Genomic DNA, 20,212 nt, shown 5'->3' with positions numbered 1-20,212 from the left:
AAAATGGTAAATCCCAGTAGTGTCCGATTCCGAGCATAAATCCAATTAGGCGTCATCGTAATCGTCTGGACCTCGCACAAGAGCTTTGTGGTTTACTTCCCTTGTTCGTCTGGAGCGCGAGAAGGCCTCAGGCTCGGCTACCACCGTGTCATCCCAAGGCGCGTACGCCAGGTTTATTTCGCAACGGCTGATGTCACCGTCACCACGGTGTCCACGACTATCGTCGGACACAGGCGGCGGACACGACCATTTCCTTCAACTTTGGACGCCGTGCAGAGTCTGGGTCGACCTTGGTTGCTGAAATGGATTCGTCTCGCGATTTAGTCTAGGAATTGTGAAATTAATTTTATAATTAGCTTATGTTTAATACTCTTAATTAGTGTCAAACATTTGATATGACAGGGGCTAAAGTTTAGCCTGGGATCTAAACACCCCCTAAGAACATGGAAACCTAGTGTTTTTTCTTCTTCTTTAGGTTAATCTCAGCGAAGACATTTTAATATTTTCAAAATAGCTATAAAAAATGGTGTTTGAAATCCAATGCATAATATGCGTTGCTGTTTCATACAATTCACGCCATTTAATTATATCAATCATCAATGTGGTATTAAATTAGCTGATGTGTCAATATCCTTAATGTATATGAAACTAGCACGGGGAATAGCCTTATATACAAAACAACGGTTTATTTTTGGATATTTATGTGCGTGCGTGTATGTATACGAGCGCGGAGCTTTGCATCTGTATGTTTTGAAATAAAAAAAACTAATAATTCATGCTTGGTCCAGTAGTACAAATAAGCAACTGGCTTTTGGTGCAGCTGGGCATTGGAAATCTGTTCCCAGACGTCAGTAAAATAAATCAGGGCCGAGCCAATCGAAGGCAAGATTCTTGTTTGCACGTGTGACGTGTCCCGGCTCCAGGATTCCACGCCGTGAGCCGACCACCTTATCGCCTCCACCACCAGGCACCAGCCGGCCCAGGCCAAATCTTCCTCTTCGGTCTCTCCTCTGGTCCTCTCCTCCTCGCGGCGCCACCGCTAGCCACCGTTGCTAATCACTCTCTGACGCCCCCTTGCTCGAGATGCACTCGTCTCGTATATTAATTTAACCCCGGCAACAGAGGGAGCTGCCTCCTCGTCTGATCCTCTTCTCCCTCTCGAGATCCCACACCGCATGCCACGTCGGCAGCCTCGGTCTCCTCGGCCGTACGGCACCAGGAAAATATTGCGAGGAGCAGAGCGGAGCGGAGCTGAGCTTTTCTTGAGATGTATGCGTGCGTGGGCGGTTGGTTGGGAGCTGCGATGAATGCGGGGATGATGTGATTCTTGGGGAAGTGAGAGAAAGGGTTCTTCCTCGTGTGTGATTTGGAGGAGAGGAGGAGGGAGATTGAGTGAAACAGAGGATGATGGGAGCTCTGCAGGTGCAGAGCAATGGCGGCGGTGCTGGCGAGGGGCTCTTAGCTGATGATCCTGGGTATGTGGAGGTTGATCCCACGGGGAGGTATGGCAGGGTAAGGCCGACCGGTGCAGCGGTGCTCTTCTTCTTCCTCGTCATCATCATCTCTACCATCCTACTCGATCAGCTTGTCCATCTTCTTCGCCTTACTCCCCGTGCTAATCTTCTTCCCCTATCCTCTGTTTCAACCCCTGCAGTACAATGAGATTCTCGGCAAGGGATCCTCAAAGACCGTGTAAGATCATCACAAACCTCCCGGTTTTGAGGCAGATTTTAGTATCTTTTCAGTCTTTCTTTAGCATCGATCATCTTGTATATTCTTGTGTGTGCTCATGGTGGCCATGGTCGATCAGGTACCGGGCCTTCGACGAGCACCGTGGCATGGAGGTGGCGTGGAACCGGGTGCCGGTGCACGACTTCCTGCGGAGCCCCGGCGAGCTGGAGCGCCTCTACGGTGAGATCCATCTGCTCCGGTCGCTCCGCCACCGCGCCGTGATGCGCCTCCACGCCTCCTGGGCCGACGCGCCGCGCCGCGCCGTCTGCTTCGTCACCGAGCTCTTCACCTCCGGCACGCTCCGCCAGTACCGCCAGCGCCACCGCCGGGTCGGCGCCGCCGCCGTCCGCCACTGGTGCCGCCAGATCCTCGACGGCCTCGCCTACCTCCACGCCCGCGGGATCATCCACCGGGACCTCAAGTGCGACAACATCTTCGTCAACGGCAGCCAGGGCCAGGTCAAGATCGGCGATCTCGGCCTCGCCGCCGTCCGCCGCCGGCAGACCGCCTCGCCGCCCTACGCCGCCCACTGCGTCGGAACGCCGGAGTTCATGGCGCCCGAGGTGTACGCCGAGGACTACGACGAGCTCGCCGACGTCTACTCCTTCGGCATGTGCGTCCTCGAGATGGTCACCCTCGAGTACCCCTACAGCGAGTGCGCGCACCCCGTCCAGATCTACAAGAAAGTCACCTCCGTACGATTACCTCTCCCAATATAAATTAATCTTTGCAGTTCATGCAGAATCTCTCAAACTTCTTTTGAATTTGAATTCTGAATATTTTTCTTTGTTTGGTTTCTGCTCTGCTTGTGATCAGGGGATAAAGCCGGCGGCTTTGTACAAGGTGAAAGACCCGGCGGTGCGGCGGCTCATCGACAAGTGCTTGGCGCCGGCGTCGCGGCGGCCGACGGCGGCGGAGCTGCTCAACGACCCTTTCCTGCTGGTCGAAGACGACTTCTTCGTTCACGACGAAGACTACAGCGCGATGTACAACTACCTCCACCAGCCTGTCTGTCTGGACCACCACCGCCGCGGCGGCAGCAGCGGCTCCACGGCGAGCAACGGCGGCGGCAGGTGGGACTCCGAGGACGACGACGATGATGACGGGAGCATGTTCCATGGCATCGACCAGCTGTTCAACGAGCACGAGGACGACGAGCACGTCGCGGGCGTCGACATCACCATTAAGGGCAAGAGGATGGAGGACGGCAGCATCTTCCTCCGGCTGCGCATCGCCGACAAAGACGGCACAGGTGATGACCGATGACTCTTGAGTCCTGATCGTTGAAAGTTGAAGCATTTCGATCTTGTTTTCAACGCGAGAGTCGATTTTTTTTCTTTTCTTGTTCGTAATAAGATTATTAAATTGTGTTCTCTGTTCTGTGAAAAATTTGGTCACTCAGGGATTGTCCGGAACATCTACTTCCCCTTCGACGTCGATGCGGACACGGCGCTGAGCGTGGCGACGGAGATGGTGGCGGAGCTGGACATCACGGACCACGAGGTGACCCACATCGCCGAGATGATCGACGGCGAGGTCGGCGCGCTGCTGCCGCACTGGAGGCCGGGTCTCGGCATGGACGATGACAACGGCGACAGCGATGGTGACGCCGCGGATGACCCGGACGCGCCGACGCCGAGGACTCCCTCCTGCAAGAACTGCCGGTCCACTGCCGCGTCCTCCGACGGGTTGTCGCTCGACGACTACATGTTGGCAGCGGCACGCCGCGGCTGCCGGTGCGCGGAGCTGCACGGCCGGTTCGAGGAGATCACGTTCCAGGCCGACGACGAGCCGGCGCAGTTTCAGAGTTCAGGGTGCAGCAGCTCCGATGACGGAGACAAGAAGCTCATGGGCATCAATGGCGTGGCACAGGATATCACCACTGAATGTTCAGACCAGTCTTGAGCTGGTTCCTGACATGAACAATCCTATTAACCTGAACACCGTGATCATAGCAAGATCGAGCCATCCCGCGTCGATATGAACAGCAATTTTCGTGTTCCGGCATTGGATCGGAGCGCCGATCTGCATAATGATTGGGAAAATTTGCGCATGTCGGTGCCGCCATGGTGATCAGGCAGTTCGGAGGGCTGCTCTTTGTGATGAGGATGGTTGACAGCAACCATGATCAATCAGCAGTTCACAGAGCAAAGTTTCTCTGTCAGAGCTGTATTGCTTACCGACTCCTTGCAAGAACAAAATCTGCACTGTTGAGCAATGGTGCTGATGTTTGATGTGCCATTTGGACCGCGTAAATCTGCAGTTTCTACTAGATTGGTTGATTTTGTTTGGTTCTCCTGTTTCAAAGATCAGGCAAATTTGGTAGGCAAGAAACTGAGATGTGATCAGGGCAATCTGAGGTGCATGTAAATAAACTTCTTTAGTTTTGGTGAGGTTACAAATCTAAAGGTGGGTGGTATAGTTTGAAATTTGAAGTGATAGGAGCTTCCTAACCTGAATCTAGCCTTTTTTCACTCTATATAAATCAGTTCTGCAAAAATTAAAATAAAAAAATGGATGACTCAAATAATCAGGACAGCTGCATATTTGAATCATCTATCCATGATCCAACTCAGTGATCCAAAAAGGCAACATGGATGACGTTCATGCTTAGCTGAGATGCAGAAAGCAAGGCGCATTATTATTCAGAAAAGTTTCCTGAGGCGACATATGAAAGATGGCAACTTGGTATCTACCTTTTATGTACTTAATTAGGCAGGAAAAGCTGGAGAAACAATGGTCTTGTCCAAAGCTGCATCCCAGGACCAAACTGGGAGCTGAACTCTTCTTCCCTGTACAGCCTAGTGGAATGAAGCCTAGATATGATAGGGACATCCATGCCAAGAAAAAAGATATCAACCGTGCAAGCTTGCACATTGCCAGCTATTGGGTGGGAGGTAGATGCTTTTCTCACAAAATTCCAATTTGCTCAGTTGGGACCTTGATAATGCTCAAAGGGATATACTATTGTTTCATCACTTTGGACGGAAAGAAAGTTGGTCATCTTCTAAATGGGATATTTGGCATTTTTGGTATGTGCTCAAATGCAGCACAGGAATGCTGTGCCGAAACTGGGGTTGCCTAATTAGTTGTGTAAGTACTCCCTCCATCCCAAATTACTATTCATTTTAACTTTTTTAGTTTCATAATATTTGTGACGTATCTAGACATACCGTATATCTACGCATAGCAAAAGCTATGTACCAAGAAAAACCAAAACGAATAGTAATTTGGAATGGAGGGAGTAGGTTTTAACCAATTTTTTTCTTCAAAATAAATTAGATTGACGGATAGGGGCCGCGTTACTAACATTTTAGCATTGAAACAAAAGTGATCGAATTCGATCAAAAAAACTTCCAAATTTTAGTAAGACATACTACTTGTGGCACTCTTGGGTGTCACAGGACAGAGAGAAGTTTCATGTGCCCTTCTTTTTCTTTTTGTTTCGATGCAATAAACTGCCTATTTCTTCTAAATCCTCTCCTAGTTTCCTGAGAATATTTATTTTACAAGAGTCTGAAGGATGATGGCATTGGTCCATGGCATCGGATCTGCAGGCCTGCCGTAATCTATATGGCTTCTGGAAGCTGGAGGAATGGGTCTCCATCCAGGGATACTTTATGGTAACGAGTCAATGATCTTGTGTGTGCAGAACTGCAGATGCAGCTGTGTCTGAAGAATCCATGAAGGCACAAGATGCATGCATTATCAGCAAGCTAAAAGATGTGGTCGCTTTCTGCTACCATTTCCACCTATGTCTTTTATTCTTTATTTATATATATTCACATGTTCTACCCATGTGAACCATGAAAATTCTGCAGTTCCTTTAAGAATAGGCTACATCAGAGGCCAATGATTCTTGAGTTCATCAAAGATTTGAAGTGACACTCCTTGACTGCATATCAGTTAACAATGACTTGGTGACAGTTAGAAAGGTCCACTGTGCATGAATAATTAGGCAACTGAGGGCAACCTTGTGTTTGTGTGTGTAATGGTAGGCTTGCATAGTTTTCAGATAAAGTATCAAGGCAACACCAGGCAAGCATGGTAAGGGTTGGGTGGCAGGGGATGAAAGGCAAAGGCATCCATGCCGTGTTTGTTCAATAACTTTACTCAGCCCATCTCATGGCCATGTGTGAATTGAAGGTCACTGTTTTGGCTTGCATCTAGGTGGCTTTACACTGCAAAAATGCAGATGTTGGTGCCTAATTTCTTTATGAGCATCACTTGGTGGTCTAGGTCTTGCTGCCGGTGCCCAATTATTTGTGGTAGGCTGGTGGATAAAGTACTACAGGAAGGAACTGCATGTTCTGGAGATTCTCATTTATCAGAAAAGGTTGCGGGGTTTTAATTAGTTGGTGCTGGATTATTTCTCATGAAAATACAATATATTGTCAGTCTAGGCTGTGCTGGTCATTAACTAAACTACCACAGATAATTGAGTACAGGCAGAAAAACCTGACCTGCAGCACAAGTGATGCATTATTAAATCTATAATAAAGTTTGGTACGGAAGATGGTACTAGGAAGTGCCAGACATCATGTTTTATCATTCAGTGGACATAATATATAATTATATAAGACGAAAAATACATGAAAGATTAGTTCGCTAACTAACTACATTAATTGCAAATCATAAGTGAAAGGGCCTCTAGCTTAGTGGTTAGAGCAGCTGAGTAGCACCAGTAGGCTCGGGTTCAACTCCCCGTGGGAGTGAATTAATCGTGTCTGGAATAAAAAAAATACAAAAAATTAGTAGGAGGCTTCCCTGTTGACTTTGGTAAAAAAAATTGCTAATCATAAGCATTTTTTAAATCGTAATGGAACAAAAGTTCCATTTCCGTACTTGACTGTAAGAATAGAATAGTATTCTGCGCACAAATAATTTGTTCAGTGCTAGTTTTCTTGAAATTCCAAGTTCGTTCCAACACTCAAGTATCACCATCATCTCTTTAGGCATGTAACTCCTTTCAATATTAATATTTGAGCATCAATAATTGGTTCATTTGCTTTAGAAAGAAAACTTCTATCTCTAATACCTTTGTAAAACGCAGGTTTTTTTCTAGCAATAATAGTAGGATTTTATCATTACTCTTTTCTTTACCCTTCCTAAAACGGCATATGGACTATGGAGACTTCGTAATTATTCATTTCTCGCAAAATTAACCGGAATCTAGAGACACACTGAGGTCAACCAACTTCCCCATCATCTCAACTAGGGCGGATTTTTGCAAACCTAACTCAACGTTAAGGTGACAGAATGTCAACAAGAACAAACAAAGTCGTGTCGATCTCGCAAAGACTCCTGGACCAAGCTATAGCTATCTCCCTAGCTTTGGGTTCAAAAAGATGTGGATGGGTGCTGCGCTTTTCTTGCTCTCTTCCATCGTAGATAAGATCTGATTGGGACCCAAGCTCACGCAGCACTGAGTACGTGCCTGCGTTTGATGCTGCAGATATCTGTGCGGACAGCCAGTGCCCCAAAGGCCCGAGCACACAAAAAAAACGTGATTTAATTACTGCTCCCTCCATTTAGATCAATTTTGCTTTTTCTAGATTCAGAGGAGTAGGGGTGGGCAGAATTTTCCGAACCCGAATCCTGAACCCCAAACCCGAAATACCCAAACCTGATATTTCCGATCACTATTTCGGGTTTAGAAACCCAAATTTAATTCGGGAAATTCAGGTATTCAATTATGGTACCCGAATTCCCGATTTACCCAAACTATGCTAAAAGCCATTGGATTATGCACTAGTAGATTATAAATGTAGCCAAATTTATTAGTTTGATCCATCAATTTACTTGTTGTTTGTTGTGTAATTGGTATATGATATGTTGAAATGCATTTTTGTTTCATCCCATGTACTATCAAAGTTGTGGACATGGCATAGTGGCGGTTGGGGAAACATATGCAATTTATTGGGTAATTCGGGAAAACCTGAACGCGATTTTTTCGGGTACCTGAAAATTCGGGTATTCTCTTTTTTAGTGAAGTTCAAGTAGCTATTTTGAAAACCCAAATTTACAAATACCTGAATTACCTGACCCAAAATTCCTGAATTACCCGAATTCCCACCCTACATAGGTGTTTGTATGCATCTAAATATAGTGTATGTCTAGATGCATACAAACGCCTATGAACCTAGAAAAACTAAAATGACCTATAATTTGAAACGGAAGGAGTAATAATTTGCGTTAATTGCATACAACTTGATTAGGATGGGGAAGGAAGAAGAAAAATTGTACATTCCAAACAGAGCATGCGAGGAAATAACTACTAGTCTTTATAACACTATGTAAGAAATGCATAGCCATTCCCATAGAAAAATAAATGCATAACCTACCATATCTTTCTTTACTACTCTCCCTCTATCTCAAATTATTATTCGTTTTGACTTTTTTATATACATAGCTTTTGATACGCAGTGACAAGGATTGAATGTGAACGCACAATCAGTTGAAACTTGGTGACAGCCAGAAAATGTCCACATTGTATGAATGATTAACAAACTGAGAGCAAACTTGTGTAATGGTAGGCTTTCACGGTAGGTGTCTGGGCGTGAACTTTTTTATTTTTATTATTTTCTAAATCTTCTTTACATTAAATTTTAAAATCCAACATTTCTTTCTCCACACTATGAGCCGTCGTTTGACAAAACATGCCAATTTCTCGCTAATGGTTAGCCATACCATGGCTCAATGGTATGACCAAATAGACCGTCCACCGCATAGTCTGGTATCACAAAAAGTGTAGATTTGAAATACAGTTTGCAACTTCCTCAAAGGTAAAAATATTTTTAAATAATTATTTGTGATGATAATTTTAATTTTCTTTTTTTTTTGAATTGCACTGAAAAAATGTATAAAAGATCATTGGACCACGCGGGGGGGAGCGAAGGGAGGAAGCTTAGATAAGAGAATACGCTATCGCATCACTTTTTTTAGAAAGCTTGAAGATGCAAAAGCTCGTGCCTAATTTATTCATTGTTTATCGTTAACTTTTGTGGACAATTATTCATGGATTATTCATGGTTTTCCTGCCGGTTCATTCACCACAACTTTGCTAAATTATTCACCACAACTTTTTCTAAAGTTGTGGTTTATTCACCACAACTTTGCTACTTATTCACCACAACTTTAGGAAAAGTTGTGGTTTATTCACCACAACTTTATTCATGGTTTTCCTGCCGGATCCCAATTATTTGTGGTGGCAGGTAGCTAAACAGCTGAAGGAAGTGCATGTTCTGGAGAATCTCATTTATCGCAAAAGTTGCAAGGTATTGGTGTTGGATTTTTCATCACGAAACCATACTGGAATTTATTTAACAAGAAGGTTTGGCCACCTCAATACTTCATCTGTTCATAAATATATTATACTGTACATTTCACAAGAAAAAGTATATTGCACATCATCATGGTCACCAGTATAGTATAGAGCGTTGGCGACTAGCCAACTACTTCTACACGAAAACATAAAATTACCATATTATGAAAAAAATAATTTTCACAATAAATCCACTTAATATATTTGTTCCGTGACTAGTCCAAAAAGCTCTTCTTAATCTATATATGATCATAAAAGGAGATTCATGCTATGATGTCATACAATACATGAATGGGAATTTAGGATAATCTAGATAATTCTAGAGACCACGTGTAGTGGATTCCGGTGTTTTGGTCACCCTCCTCTCATTATTTTTTGGCAAAACATAGTACGAGCATAGACATTCACATATACGCATGTACACGTCACACTCCCTCCTCCATCTTGTCTTCACTAATCTTGTAATCTTCGAGACTCTCATTGTCTTTGTGCATATCAATGTCTTTGTATGTTTGTCTTCTTCGTTGGGATGTGCTTTGTTCCTGTTGTCAGGCTTGTAATGGCACTTTCTCGCGGAAAAAAAAAAGTCACGCTAAATAGAGCTTAAGTAGGGTCACGGGCTCAAGGCGATTCAAAAGCTCGAAAAGACAATGATATGTTTGTTGTAAGTACATTAAACTCGTGTAAATAAGCTGTTTAGTATATATGCTAATCGCTATAATCTTCAGTGTTGACTTTTGTACACTACACGCAAGGTCAGCAGCAGCTCAAAACAATGACTGAAGAAAGCGGCTAAAGCAAGGTGATACGTCGTTGAATTCTCTGCACGTGCATTGAACATATCTAAGTCCGTAGTCAATTATACTTAACCAAACCAAAGAATCAAAATCTTCGCTTTGGTAAACACAGAACCGCCATGTTTTCAAAAACATTTGCCCAGTAATTAAGGCTTTCACTTTCATATTATCCATGTCTGTCAAATATTAGTAAAGATTTATTTAGTCTTCTGATGCGAGTATAGTGTGCGCATGATCTTTGTAATTAAAAAAAACATATTAATCAAGACTGATGTAATTTTTTTGTAAATTCCAAAATCACTTTATCGAATTGTAATTATGCGCATATATACCTGGCGATTTCACCCCCTCTAGTTTTCTTTTGAAATCAATGCAACCAGTTGTGTTTTTATCTAGTGGGTCTCCAACCATTGTACTAGCAGAATACGATGATGCATGTTCCAAAGGGCAAAACCACATGACCTCAAGATAAACTAACAAACAAGTTCAACTGGCAACTGGGGCTGGCACATCGCTATACAAAATTGGCACGTAGCATGCACAGGAAGGTCGTACATAAGTGCCTCTTTCTTACCAGAGACGGGGAGGTCATGCGCGGTTAGGTACGATTTCAACTCCACGACTGTCATGTCCTTCAACAGCAAATGACAAAGGCATAATTTTTTAGAACATCGTAGGAGTTTTAAAACCGTGCCGCTTCGAAACCCAGCAGGTTGAGCAAAGAAAATCTATCGTGGCCAAACAAGGAGTGATCTATGACTATGGGTGTATTTGGTATGACTATGGGTGTATTTGGTTGCTTGTATTATTTGATTCATGTATGAAATGGTTCAAAATAATAATGATCTTTTGTTTGGTTGGATGAATTATACCAACCCATCCAAGATGAAGTCATCCCACTTAATACATTATTTTACTAATTGAAGTGAACTATATGGTACAAGAAAATTGGTTGAACCCCACCATCCAGGATCATCCATACATACATCATGTGGTGCATACAACCAAATACACCCTACATGAGTGTGCTGAGTGTGCTGCTGCAGGATAGCTCCTTGCTGTCATGTCAGCTTGGGATGTACAGATGCTTCATTTTAGGTACATCAATAGTTGAATTTTGTTGAGCATGCCATTTCTTATTGGCATGTGCAGAAAACAGGTGGTCTCTAAATGCATTGGCATATCACACTGACAGGTTATATGTTGAATTCTGCTTGCATATAAACTGCCATAACTCATAGGAGAACCTGCCAATAAACTTACATGTGGGTATATATAATCTTGGCAAGACGACCTTTCCATTATCTGCCAGTTCGGCCCAATCATAAGCTGCACTTTTCAGCGAGGCTGCATCAGCGATCGCCTTCCGCTTCCTCGAAGCGTCACCACCACGGGAAGCTTTTGCTGCTGCTGCTTCAGCCTCCTCTCGGTCATAATTTTCACCATAGACTGAAGCCCTGAGGGGCTGTTTGGCGGGTGTTAAAATTAACACCCATCACATCGGATATTTGGATGCTAATTAGGAGTATTAAATATAGGTTAATTACAAAACTAATTGCATAGATGGAGTGTAATTCGCGAGACGAATCTATTAAGCCTAATTAGTCCATGATTTGACAATGTGGTGCTACAGTAACCATTTACTAATGATGGATTAATTAGGCTTAATAGATTCGTCTCGCGAATTAGCACAGGGTTCTGCAATTAGTTTTATAATTAGCTCATGTTTAGTTCTCCTAATTAGCATCCGAACATCCGATGTGACAATGTTAAAGTTTAACACCCCGTATCCAAACACCCCCTTAAATTCATCAATAGCTTTAACAACTCCTGGCCTGAGATAAGAATGGCAAACAAACATATTGAGCTTCAAGTTCAACTACATCCCACACAATGCACAGACAGGGTAACATGTGACTACTGCATATTGCTTTTGTAGGGGATACAGGCATATTGTTAGCTTATTTAAGCATGAAATACGCCGTTTCTATTTTATCTTTCTGTGTCATGTTTAGCATGCACAAATGCCAAATGAAAACAAGTACCTAGCCAAGCCTTCTTCATCAGGCAGGGAATCCTTTATATCTGGCATCTCATCTTCACCTAAAGCTAAGGCCTCCAAAATCCCATAGTGTCTTTGCAAAGCTGATTGACATCAAAGAAACAGAAGCCACGTCAGATAATTTAGGAAGTCACTGAATTTCAAGTGATGGTGCAAGTTAATGAACATGCTATAATAACATCTTGATGCTCCTTGACATGTTAGCCCAAAAGGCTATAGGGCATGTACAATAAGCAGCATTTGGCCATGGAGCATTTATGTAAACTAGAATAAAATCTGTGCTTCAAATTGGTAGACAAGTCTACATTAGAGAGAGATCTTGTAAATGTAATACATTTCAAAAAAATATTGGGACAGTCCATGGAGGCCAAAAAAGACAGCTTAACGTTAGTATCGTCAATTATGACTTCATAGCTACTTACCTGGGTTAGCAAATTGGCATACAGAAAAATTCTTCAGATCAATGTGTTTCAATAGATTTGATGCTTTCTTGATTTGTTCATCCGTTGCACGTGGTGCTTCATCAGAAGTCATATGAACCTGCGAATCAAGGTAAGAATGTAAGATACTTATCTTACGGCGGACGGTAAAGTGTAACAAAATGCCAGTCCTTACCTCTTCAGGATATCTTATATCGGCGGAGTATGGAAGATAGATCATGTGCATGCCAGGCGGCTCAACTTGACCAGCATAACCTCTTCCTGTATGTTTTTACCCCCAAGTTCATTTGGAAAGCAGGTCTATGTTAGCAAATCACATACAAACAATTCGTGTCATCTTATAAAAATAGATTTGTATAGTGATGTTTTGCGGAACCCCACTCATTTTGGGTTTATTAATCTGACCTACAAAGATACATTCAGGTAATTAGTAGAATGAAAAATTAAAGCAAGGTCATTTTGCCTGGTTACTACCCATCTTCCAGACATACATGGTGCCATGCTATAAGCTCAAGCAAAGAAGCAATCAATTCAAATTGACAGAACTGATGCGCGAATTTTGTTAGTGCAATTGGCATGACGTGCAGTACTCCATAATATTGATGTAACATTATCATGGTGGACGAACTAATACTGTGTAGCAGCTACTGTTTTTGCAGTAAATGTAAACATGGAAAGAAAGTGTCCCTCACTTGAACAAGGGCCACGAGCTGTGGTCGAGTTGGATTCCCATAAAATGCAAGCGCAAACCTGAAAGCATACATATATTTTAAGTTGTTAACCATGGTTGTGTAGACATGCAAAACCTGAAATTTACATTGGTAAAACAAGCAACTTTCTTCTGTTAGGACACCTCAGCACATTTGCTATTGGGCAAGAAGTGAAGGCTACCTTGCCTTACCTTGCCCACGAAAAGGTTACTCGTCTTTAAGAGGGCCTCCACTAGCAAGGATTTCCTTGCTTAGTAGCAAAGGTTGGGCTGAGCAAGGCAAGGCATGGAAAATTAACATGTTGAACCACTTATCTCCTGAGACTCAAGAGTTGAATTGGCATGCTATTGCACGACACAGTGCCGACCATAGCAAGCTATGGCCAAAATGTTATGAGAGCTAAAAAACAATTCACGACAATTTAAGGTAGCTTTAGCTACATTAATAACTGTCAATATTTTCTTTCATTGTATTTTCTTTATATAGTGGTCACAAAAGGTTGAAGGAAAATTTAGGTGATGGCAACTTACCTTCCAAGGCGCAACATTGAGCTATGTAAAGCAACAAAAACGTGTGTGCTTCCAAATATATGCTGCATCAGAGCATATGGGGTAAGTCTGGCTGTCTGAGTATCTGGCAAACGCATCCTAGAATAAAATATTAATATATTTAGAAGCTCTGAGCAAGAGCGGGGAAAAGACAGAAATAAATACCTATCGCATAACAATCCTATGAAAACATCATTTCGTTTTTACTGCATTTAGAGAACTGGTTAAAATCGAAAAACTTTGGTTGATGTATAGCCTTTAGTTCTGTAGTATTATCAGCTCCTGTAGTCAGGGGTCTTGTAGATATTCTACATTCTTGTAATTTTGGTCCTGTAACCTTTATACATATGCCATATATTTACGAAATTAATCTACAGCCAGTATGGTTCTAAAAAAGAGTATCGAGAATTCGAGATATGACAATAGGTTTAATTTGGTTTAAATTAGTAACTTACATGATACAAAGTGCCAAACCATGGTTGAAGGAAGCATGCACCTAAAGCACTGTGTCAAGTTGAGACTTCTTATCTAATCAAGATGCAAATATTGTCATTCAAAAACATTTGAAGTTTTCAACTATTATATTATCTGCCTCAAGCTAGAGAAGACGGCATGGAGAATGACAGACATTCTCAGCATTAAGGATATAGCTGCAGTACTGCCAGTTCAGACTCTGACTAGGTAATGGTGCAATTCCAGAAGCATAAAAGGTAGTGTTACTACCTCATCACAGGGATAAACAAATGTTGATGGTCGCAAGTTATGATAATCCTTCAAGCAATCCAATGGCTTGAATCCTATAAGGTGAAGATGATGACTTGAAACCCTTTTAACCTCAGAGAGTTCTCGGATGGAAAATTTGACGACCGTGCTGCATGAATAGGGTAAGTACTTAAGATCACAAATACATAACAATGAGACCCAAGACTGTCTTGCTTGGTATGCATAGCACAAATCAATGGTGTTACAGTGCACAGTTTTCAATATACGAGGGCGTGGATTGAGTTTTGGAGATGATTTGAGTATCATCTATGTCTGCAAACACGCCATACTCAACAGGAATCCATTTCTTCCATCCCGAGGCTGGCTCACATGCCAACTCCCAAGGCTTTTCTCAAATGGTTCATAATGAGAGTTTCTGAAGGAGTTTGAAACGAAAATCGATTTGTACGAGCATGCAGTCGAGCTTCCTTTTTATGTTGAAGCCAGAAGGCACATAATACGATTTAACAGGGAAACACCACCCAAAAATGAAAAATCAAACAAATACATGACAGTGACAGTGTGTTTTGTGTACTTACACATTGTACATCTGGAAACACATCTGTGGATCCTGAAGTAGAGCCCCAGTATCATTGCATATGAAAGACCTTTCAGTCTGTATAAGGATTGTTGTTATATGTTTAAGAATTATAAAAGCAGGCATAAAGAGATTGCAGGGGATGAAATTTCACCAAAGCTAAGTCAACAAAAAAAAACTGATCTTTAAATTGTAGGGTCACCTTTAATGGAATGTTACTGACTGAATCAAGCCACGTAATTGTCCCTACAAAAATAAGTAACAAGCATATATTTAGATATACTTGTAATGACATTATGTAAAGAAGCACAGAATAGACCAAAGTTACAGCATACCTGTAGTAGTAGGATGGGTCAGCGCATATGTATTCACTTCTATACATACATCATTTGTAATTGCAAATGAAAGAGGTTTTACTCTGCGCTTTTTCATCATTCTTTTTCTCAGTTGATCAGTCATATCCTCCAACCTTCAAAGACAACAATAAGAAATTATGTGAAAGTAAGAAATTATGTTCATTCAGAGGAAGCACAATCTTCCCAAATGATATTAGAGATCAACAGGCCAGTAGCATAACAAAGAATAAATACTTCAACATAACTGAAGTCTCCAAAACCACTACAGTACATATAATCATTTTTCATAGATGCACCAGGCATATGCAAGTAATTTGAGTTCTATTATTGGTAGTTCATGCAAGAATCCCACAAAATTTATGAAAACATTTATGTGCTCAAATGCAGCTCACAATTCTTATTCACCTTAGTACAATATACTCTCAATTCTCAAAACAACACATGGAGAACTCAGAACAAAAGTTCCCAACATGACAAACTTCTTTGTGGAGATCAAGGGAAAGTCTAGAAATATAAATGTATACTTTTCTATGAAGGCGTGGTGCATAATGGTTTTTTTCTCTTTATTCTCTCCGTGTGTACACAGGAATGGGTGTTGTAATGTAAAATTATGTCAATTAATTCAAACGAATTGGCAAAGCTCTTGCGACCTGTTAAAAAAAAAGAAAAGGACAAGTCCACACAGAAACAAATGCTAGTCAAATGTGATTGTGTAGAACAAGCTATCTCCGTTCACAACTCAAGACTGAACGGTTGTGCAAGGAGATGATAAGAATAAAATGCAAATCAAGTATGTATGACCTAAATAAAAAAAATCAAACAAGTAACATTTATGCTTCAAGAACGGTACTTTTCACCAGCAGATGGCAGATACTCCGTTATCTCACCTCCATCCAGACCAATCAAATCCTGGGAAATCAGATCTACTTAGCAATTAACACTGAGAGGAAAGGAAAAGAATAATGGAAACTTACTGCATAAAAAAGGGACATGTTGAATTCCTCATCAGGCCGGCTCAGTGGAAGTAGCTCAATAGATCGGCCAAGATCTTGTGCATCCCATAGGAAAGCAAGTACTGATGTGGTAAATAGAGGATAAAAAATGAAGATAAAATTTCATTTTGGATATGTGGGTGCCGTGTAGTATGCATATCTGTGATATAGACATACCTTTGCACGTTGTATTGTTGTCCTAATCATATCAGTCTTCACAGCTCCTGTCATATCACCAAAAGGATCATCTTCATTGGTGAATATAGGAATCCGTTTACTGACAGTCTTCATGTTAGTTAATTGCTCAGCTCATTGCTTCTCTCTTCCTTTTGCAAAGTCAATGGGGCAGGTAGAGCTCCTTGGCCGGCTGTATGGCCACTGCCAGCCGTATAAGGCAGCAGTGCCATGAGTAGTGGGCAGTATGCCCTGTCTTGTACATAGTACTAGTAGTTGGTAGTGTAGTTGGTAGATACACTCATAGCTTTGTGTACTCTACTTTGACTTGTGCTCTATAAAGAGTAGATGAGCAGCTGCAGCTCAAACAGTTCAGCAGCAACAGAGAGTTGCGTGTGTGTGCTGTGCTCCTTCTCATCTTCTTCTACCTCTAGCTCTAGTGTGTGTGCGTGTGGAGAGTGAGCTCAGGGAGCTTACCTTGGCCATTGCCAACACTTCACAGATCTGGAAATTTTCAAAAGAGGAATGTGGATTCACTGAAGTCCAGACAGGTATCAAGAAGTGCGTTAAAAGGATGTCACAGCACTCATGGTGTGCTACATTCTTTGTTACACAAATATTTACATCAACATTCAGCATAAACTGATGCAACCTAGATTAGTTTGCACAGTGTGCATATTACTCCAGCTCCAGGAAAGGTAAGAGGTATAAATCCTACAGAACATGTTAATAGCCCACAAGATTTATTAAACTATGACACTGCATAAAAGCAAAAGGAGGGAAGTGGACATACCCTTTGCGCAGCAGTGTTTGCGCAACCCAAAGAGCATTATAAAGGGTGTTCTCCCGAGATCCAGCAGTTATTCCATATCGACTTCCAATGTTGCTCATGAAAGAATCTGCCATAAGTTGAAACAAACTTTAGAACCAGAAATAAAACAGAATTTTGCTGACTTTTATTTAATACACCAAGTATCTTGTATACTTCTTATCATCTTATGATACACCCATCGAATTTGTTTGTGAGGTCAAAACAAAATTAACTAGAAACCTGATTATTATGATAATATAGTCAGGGAATACTGCTAAGCCACCACATTACATTTAATTTTTAAGAACACAAAACCAACCTGATGTCAGATTTTAGATTTCTTTTTTAGTGCACCTTCTAGCCTGATTTTTTAGGCACATATAGTTTGCTACACAAGTTAGAATATAAAGGTAAACCATAGAAGGAAACTACCTTCTCTGGTTGAGAAAGTGGGTGGAGACAATATTAGATATGTAGGGAAAATAGGAAGACCCAAACAGAGCAAAACTTATTATGAACCACATTTCCACATAACATTTAGTATATGAAAGAAGCTTAGCATGCATCTCTCCAACTTTGACCATGCCTGACCAAGTAACAATTCATATAGTGGTGTCACCTTCTATGCAAGAAAAATCTTTAATCAGTTTAGCAGTGGGCCTATCAAGTGGATCTCTGTCTCCAACATTGTAAACATAAACACCTGCCAAATCCTGCAAATTCTTCTTCTCTTTCTGCAAGAGTTGTGAGTAAACTAGATCAAGCCACAAGGCAGCATACTTTGCAGTATCAGTGCATTGGTTCTACTTTATAATGCTATCATACAAAGTTAATAAATAGTATAAGGAAAATAAGCATGGAGTGTTGCAGAATTGTCAAGAAAGGACTAATAATCTAATATAATTGTGAATACTCATCAACTCATGCAAAGCTAGATAAGTATTCACCTTTCAGAAAACAATTGAAATGGAGCACAGTGTCTAGCTTACAGAACCTATCATTCCCAAATCCTGACTCTGATTCTTTCATTATATACTGAATGCAACTGCAAGTTAATTGTATCACTGTAGTCTTCAAGTTCACTTCTTATTCAACAGGTTTAGTAACCATGCCTTAAAAAACGAGTACCACTGGGGGGTCACTGTGATGCATGCAGTCTGGCTATTAACATTTAAATTGGATATCCATAACCATGTGTAGCTTTGTTCAAAGTACACTATCATAATATCATATTTACTAGGTTCATAATAAGTTACAACAGAAACTGCTAGTCAACTTTGTGTTCTGGACCTTTTGGGTATTGTGTTGGTGTCCAAAATATCACTTATTTTATTTGTGGCCAGGGGTAGCATACTGAGTAAAGCTGGCAACAGGCCAAATAGAATTATGACATAACACACATAGAAGAATTGGCTACTAAGCTGAAACTGATAGTCCTCCCTTTCTCCTCACAAATGTTTGAATTATGATAAAATGCTACAGTTTAGATAAAAAAAATACAAAGAAAGCTTTCGGAGTTGAGCAAGCACATACAGTGTTAAAGAAACATATTGCAACTTCATCATAGGATCCTCCAATGATTTGTGTCTTCAGAGACTGTGTAATGCAGTAAACTATGGTATGAAAATGTGTCTCCTGCTTTTCATCTTCCTGGAAGAAATCATAACAAAAGAATGCTACATTAAGGAGTAAAACCATAAAAGAATGTTATGTCAAAACATAACCACACAGATGTATGGATTGCTAAATACGAGAAAAACAGCCAGACTCATACTTTTACCAAAGCATTTCCCAAATAATGACTAAAACTAGCTTAATCCATGAGGAAGCACTCTAAAAGATAATGACATTAGCTACCTACTCCCCACCCGTGGTCTTGAGTCTTTACAGCCCCAAAACAGAGGTTGACTGTAACAAATACAAACTACTGGCAAGACTCCAGATACCAGAACAAACAGACTCCAAAATTTGATGCAATGCTTGCCAAAAAAATCTGGACCTCAACTTGGAAACAGCAACACACAGCAAGTAAATGCAATCCAGCTTGTCAAATTAGGAAGCAAGCAACTGGTGCCCCACCTGGGTAGTCGCGGGGGTGAACATTTTGAGCGAGGCGTAGACGAGATAGACAACCATTTCCTTGTTGCCTCCCTCTCCTGCTTCCCCCGAGCAAGCAATGGAGTATACACAAATCAAATGGCGTCACAGCAGGCGTATTAAGCCAAAGAATTTTAAAAAAAATGGGGACGAGAAAAAAAAACACAGGAGCGAACCTGAACGTTGTCATCGTCCTCGTCGCAGTCGTCGCGGAAGATGCCCTCGGGGTCCAGGTCCATGGCGCCTGCTGCTGAGCAAGGGATAGGGACTTTGGAGGGCGGAGAGAGGGTTCTGGAAGATTCTAGAAACTCGCTAGGGTTTAGGGGCGGGATTACGAAAGAGAGAACGCTAGGGACGCAGGGGGCGAGACGGCGGGCGCAGCAGCAGCTTCGTCTTCTCGGGGAAGGAGAAGGAAGGCGAAACGAGATGGGCCCACAACGTGCAAAAGGCAACGGCACACCAATTCTCGGGGCAGCAGCGAGGCCTTCCGACGAGGAGGCCACTGGGCTCACACAATCCTATATGAAACTTCCGCTAGGCCTCGTTCGTTTCACCAGGATTGGATTCCAGCTAGGATTACTTCCAGGTCCGGTTTGAGTGATTCCACCCGTGTCACTCAATCCGGTCAGGATTCATTCCAGGGGTGAGGAGGTATGGTTTCAATCCGGGCCATCTAATGTAGAAGGATTCCAATCCAGGCCGGTTTTCATTCCAGGCCAGACTAAAACGAACAACACTTTCAATGCAAGTCTGGTTTCAAACCGGGTCACTTCAAACCATCCGGAATGGACCTCATTCCGGGCCAATCCGGTGAAACCGAACGAGGCCTTATTAAACTTAATTCCATGTCCATTTGCTGGTTGATCCAAA

At 41.9% G+C, this 20,212-nt stretch overlaps 2 protein-coding genes across 2 annotated transcripts; one reads left to right on the top strand and one right to left on the bottom strand.

Moving 5' to 3' along the window:
- The first annotated feature begins 980 nt into the window (after window positions 1–980).
- LOC101780337 (probable serine/threonine-protein kinase WNK3) lies at window positions 981–4,166 on the top strand. The gene is made up of 5 exons (XM_004955626.4): window positions 981–1,512; window positions 1,655–1,692; window positions 1,811–2,426; window positions 2,548–2,983; window positions 3,134–4,166. Exons 1-5 carry the CDS (start codon window positions 1,405–1,407, stop codon window positions 3,634–3,636), a joined length of 1,701 nt encoding a protein of 566 aa, XP_004955683.1. The 5' UTR covers window positions 981–1,404; the 3' UTR covers window positions 3,637–4,166.
- A 6,512-nt stretch (window positions 4,167–10,678) lies between these two features.
- LOC101785603 (ATP-dependent DNA helicase 2 subunit KU70) lies at window positions 10,679–20,174 on the bottom strand. The gene is made up of 20 exons (XM_012843554.2): window positions 19,519–20,174; window positions 19,325–19,401; window positions 18,779–18,895; window positions 17,865–17,979; window positions 17,224–17,333; window positions 16,434–16,563; window positions 16,243–16,343; window positions 16,119–16,177; window positions 15,248–15,381; window positions 15,115–15,158; window positions 14,914–14,990; window positions 14,336–14,483; window positions 13,595–13,656; window positions 13,047–13,104; window positions 12,829–12,856; window positions 12,530–12,615; window positions 12,337–12,454; window positions 11,898–11,997; window positions 11,655–11,687; window positions 10,679–11,309 (listed from the first exon to the last, which is right to left on the bottom strand). Exons 2-20 carry the CDS (start codon window positions 19,379–19,381, stop codon window positions 11,036–11,038), a joined length of 1,851 nt encoding a protein of 616 aa, XP_012699008.1. The 5' UTR covers window positions 19,382–19,401; window positions 19,519–20,174; the 3' UTR covers window positions 10,679–11,035.
- Between the last annotated feature and the right edge of the window lie 38 nt (window positions 20,175–20,212).

Source organism: Setaria italica, chromosome II (assembly GCF_000263155.2).
Source record: "Setaria italica strain Yugu1 chromosome II, Setaria_italica_v2.0, whole genome shotgun sequence".
Taxonomy (NCBI): domain Eukaryota; kingdom Viridiplantae; phylum Streptophyta; class Magnoliopsida; order Poales; family Poaceae; genus Setaria; species Setaria italica.
Note: the sequence above shows the minus strand (reverse complement) of the source record. Positions and strands in the feature narration are given on the sequence as shown.

Coding starts and splice junctions, on each gene's coding strand:
- LOC101780337 (XM_004955626.4), top strand. CDS start 1,405: ATGATGGGAGCTCTGCAGGTGCAGAGCAATGGCGGCGGTGCTGGCGAG. Junction 1,513..1,654: donor CCACGGGGAGGTATGGCAGG/GTAAGGCCGACC, acceptor CAACCCCTGCAG/TACAATGAGATTCTCGGCAA. Junction 1,693..1,810: donor AAGGGATCCTCAAAGACCGT/GTAAGATCATCA, acceptor ATGGTCGATCAG/GTACCGGGCCTTCGACGAGC.
- LOC101785603 (XM_012843554.2), bottom strand. CDS start 19,381: ATGGTTGTCTATCTCGTCTACGCCTCGCTCAAAATGTTCACCCCCGCG. Junction 17,334..17,864: donor AGATTTTTCTTGCATAGAAG/GTGACACCACTA, acceptor AACTTATGGCAG/ATTCTTTCATGAGCAACATT. Junction 16,344..16,433: donor AATACAACGTGCAAAGGTAT/GTCTATATCACA, acceptor TTACCACATCAG/TACTTGCTTTCCTATGGGAT.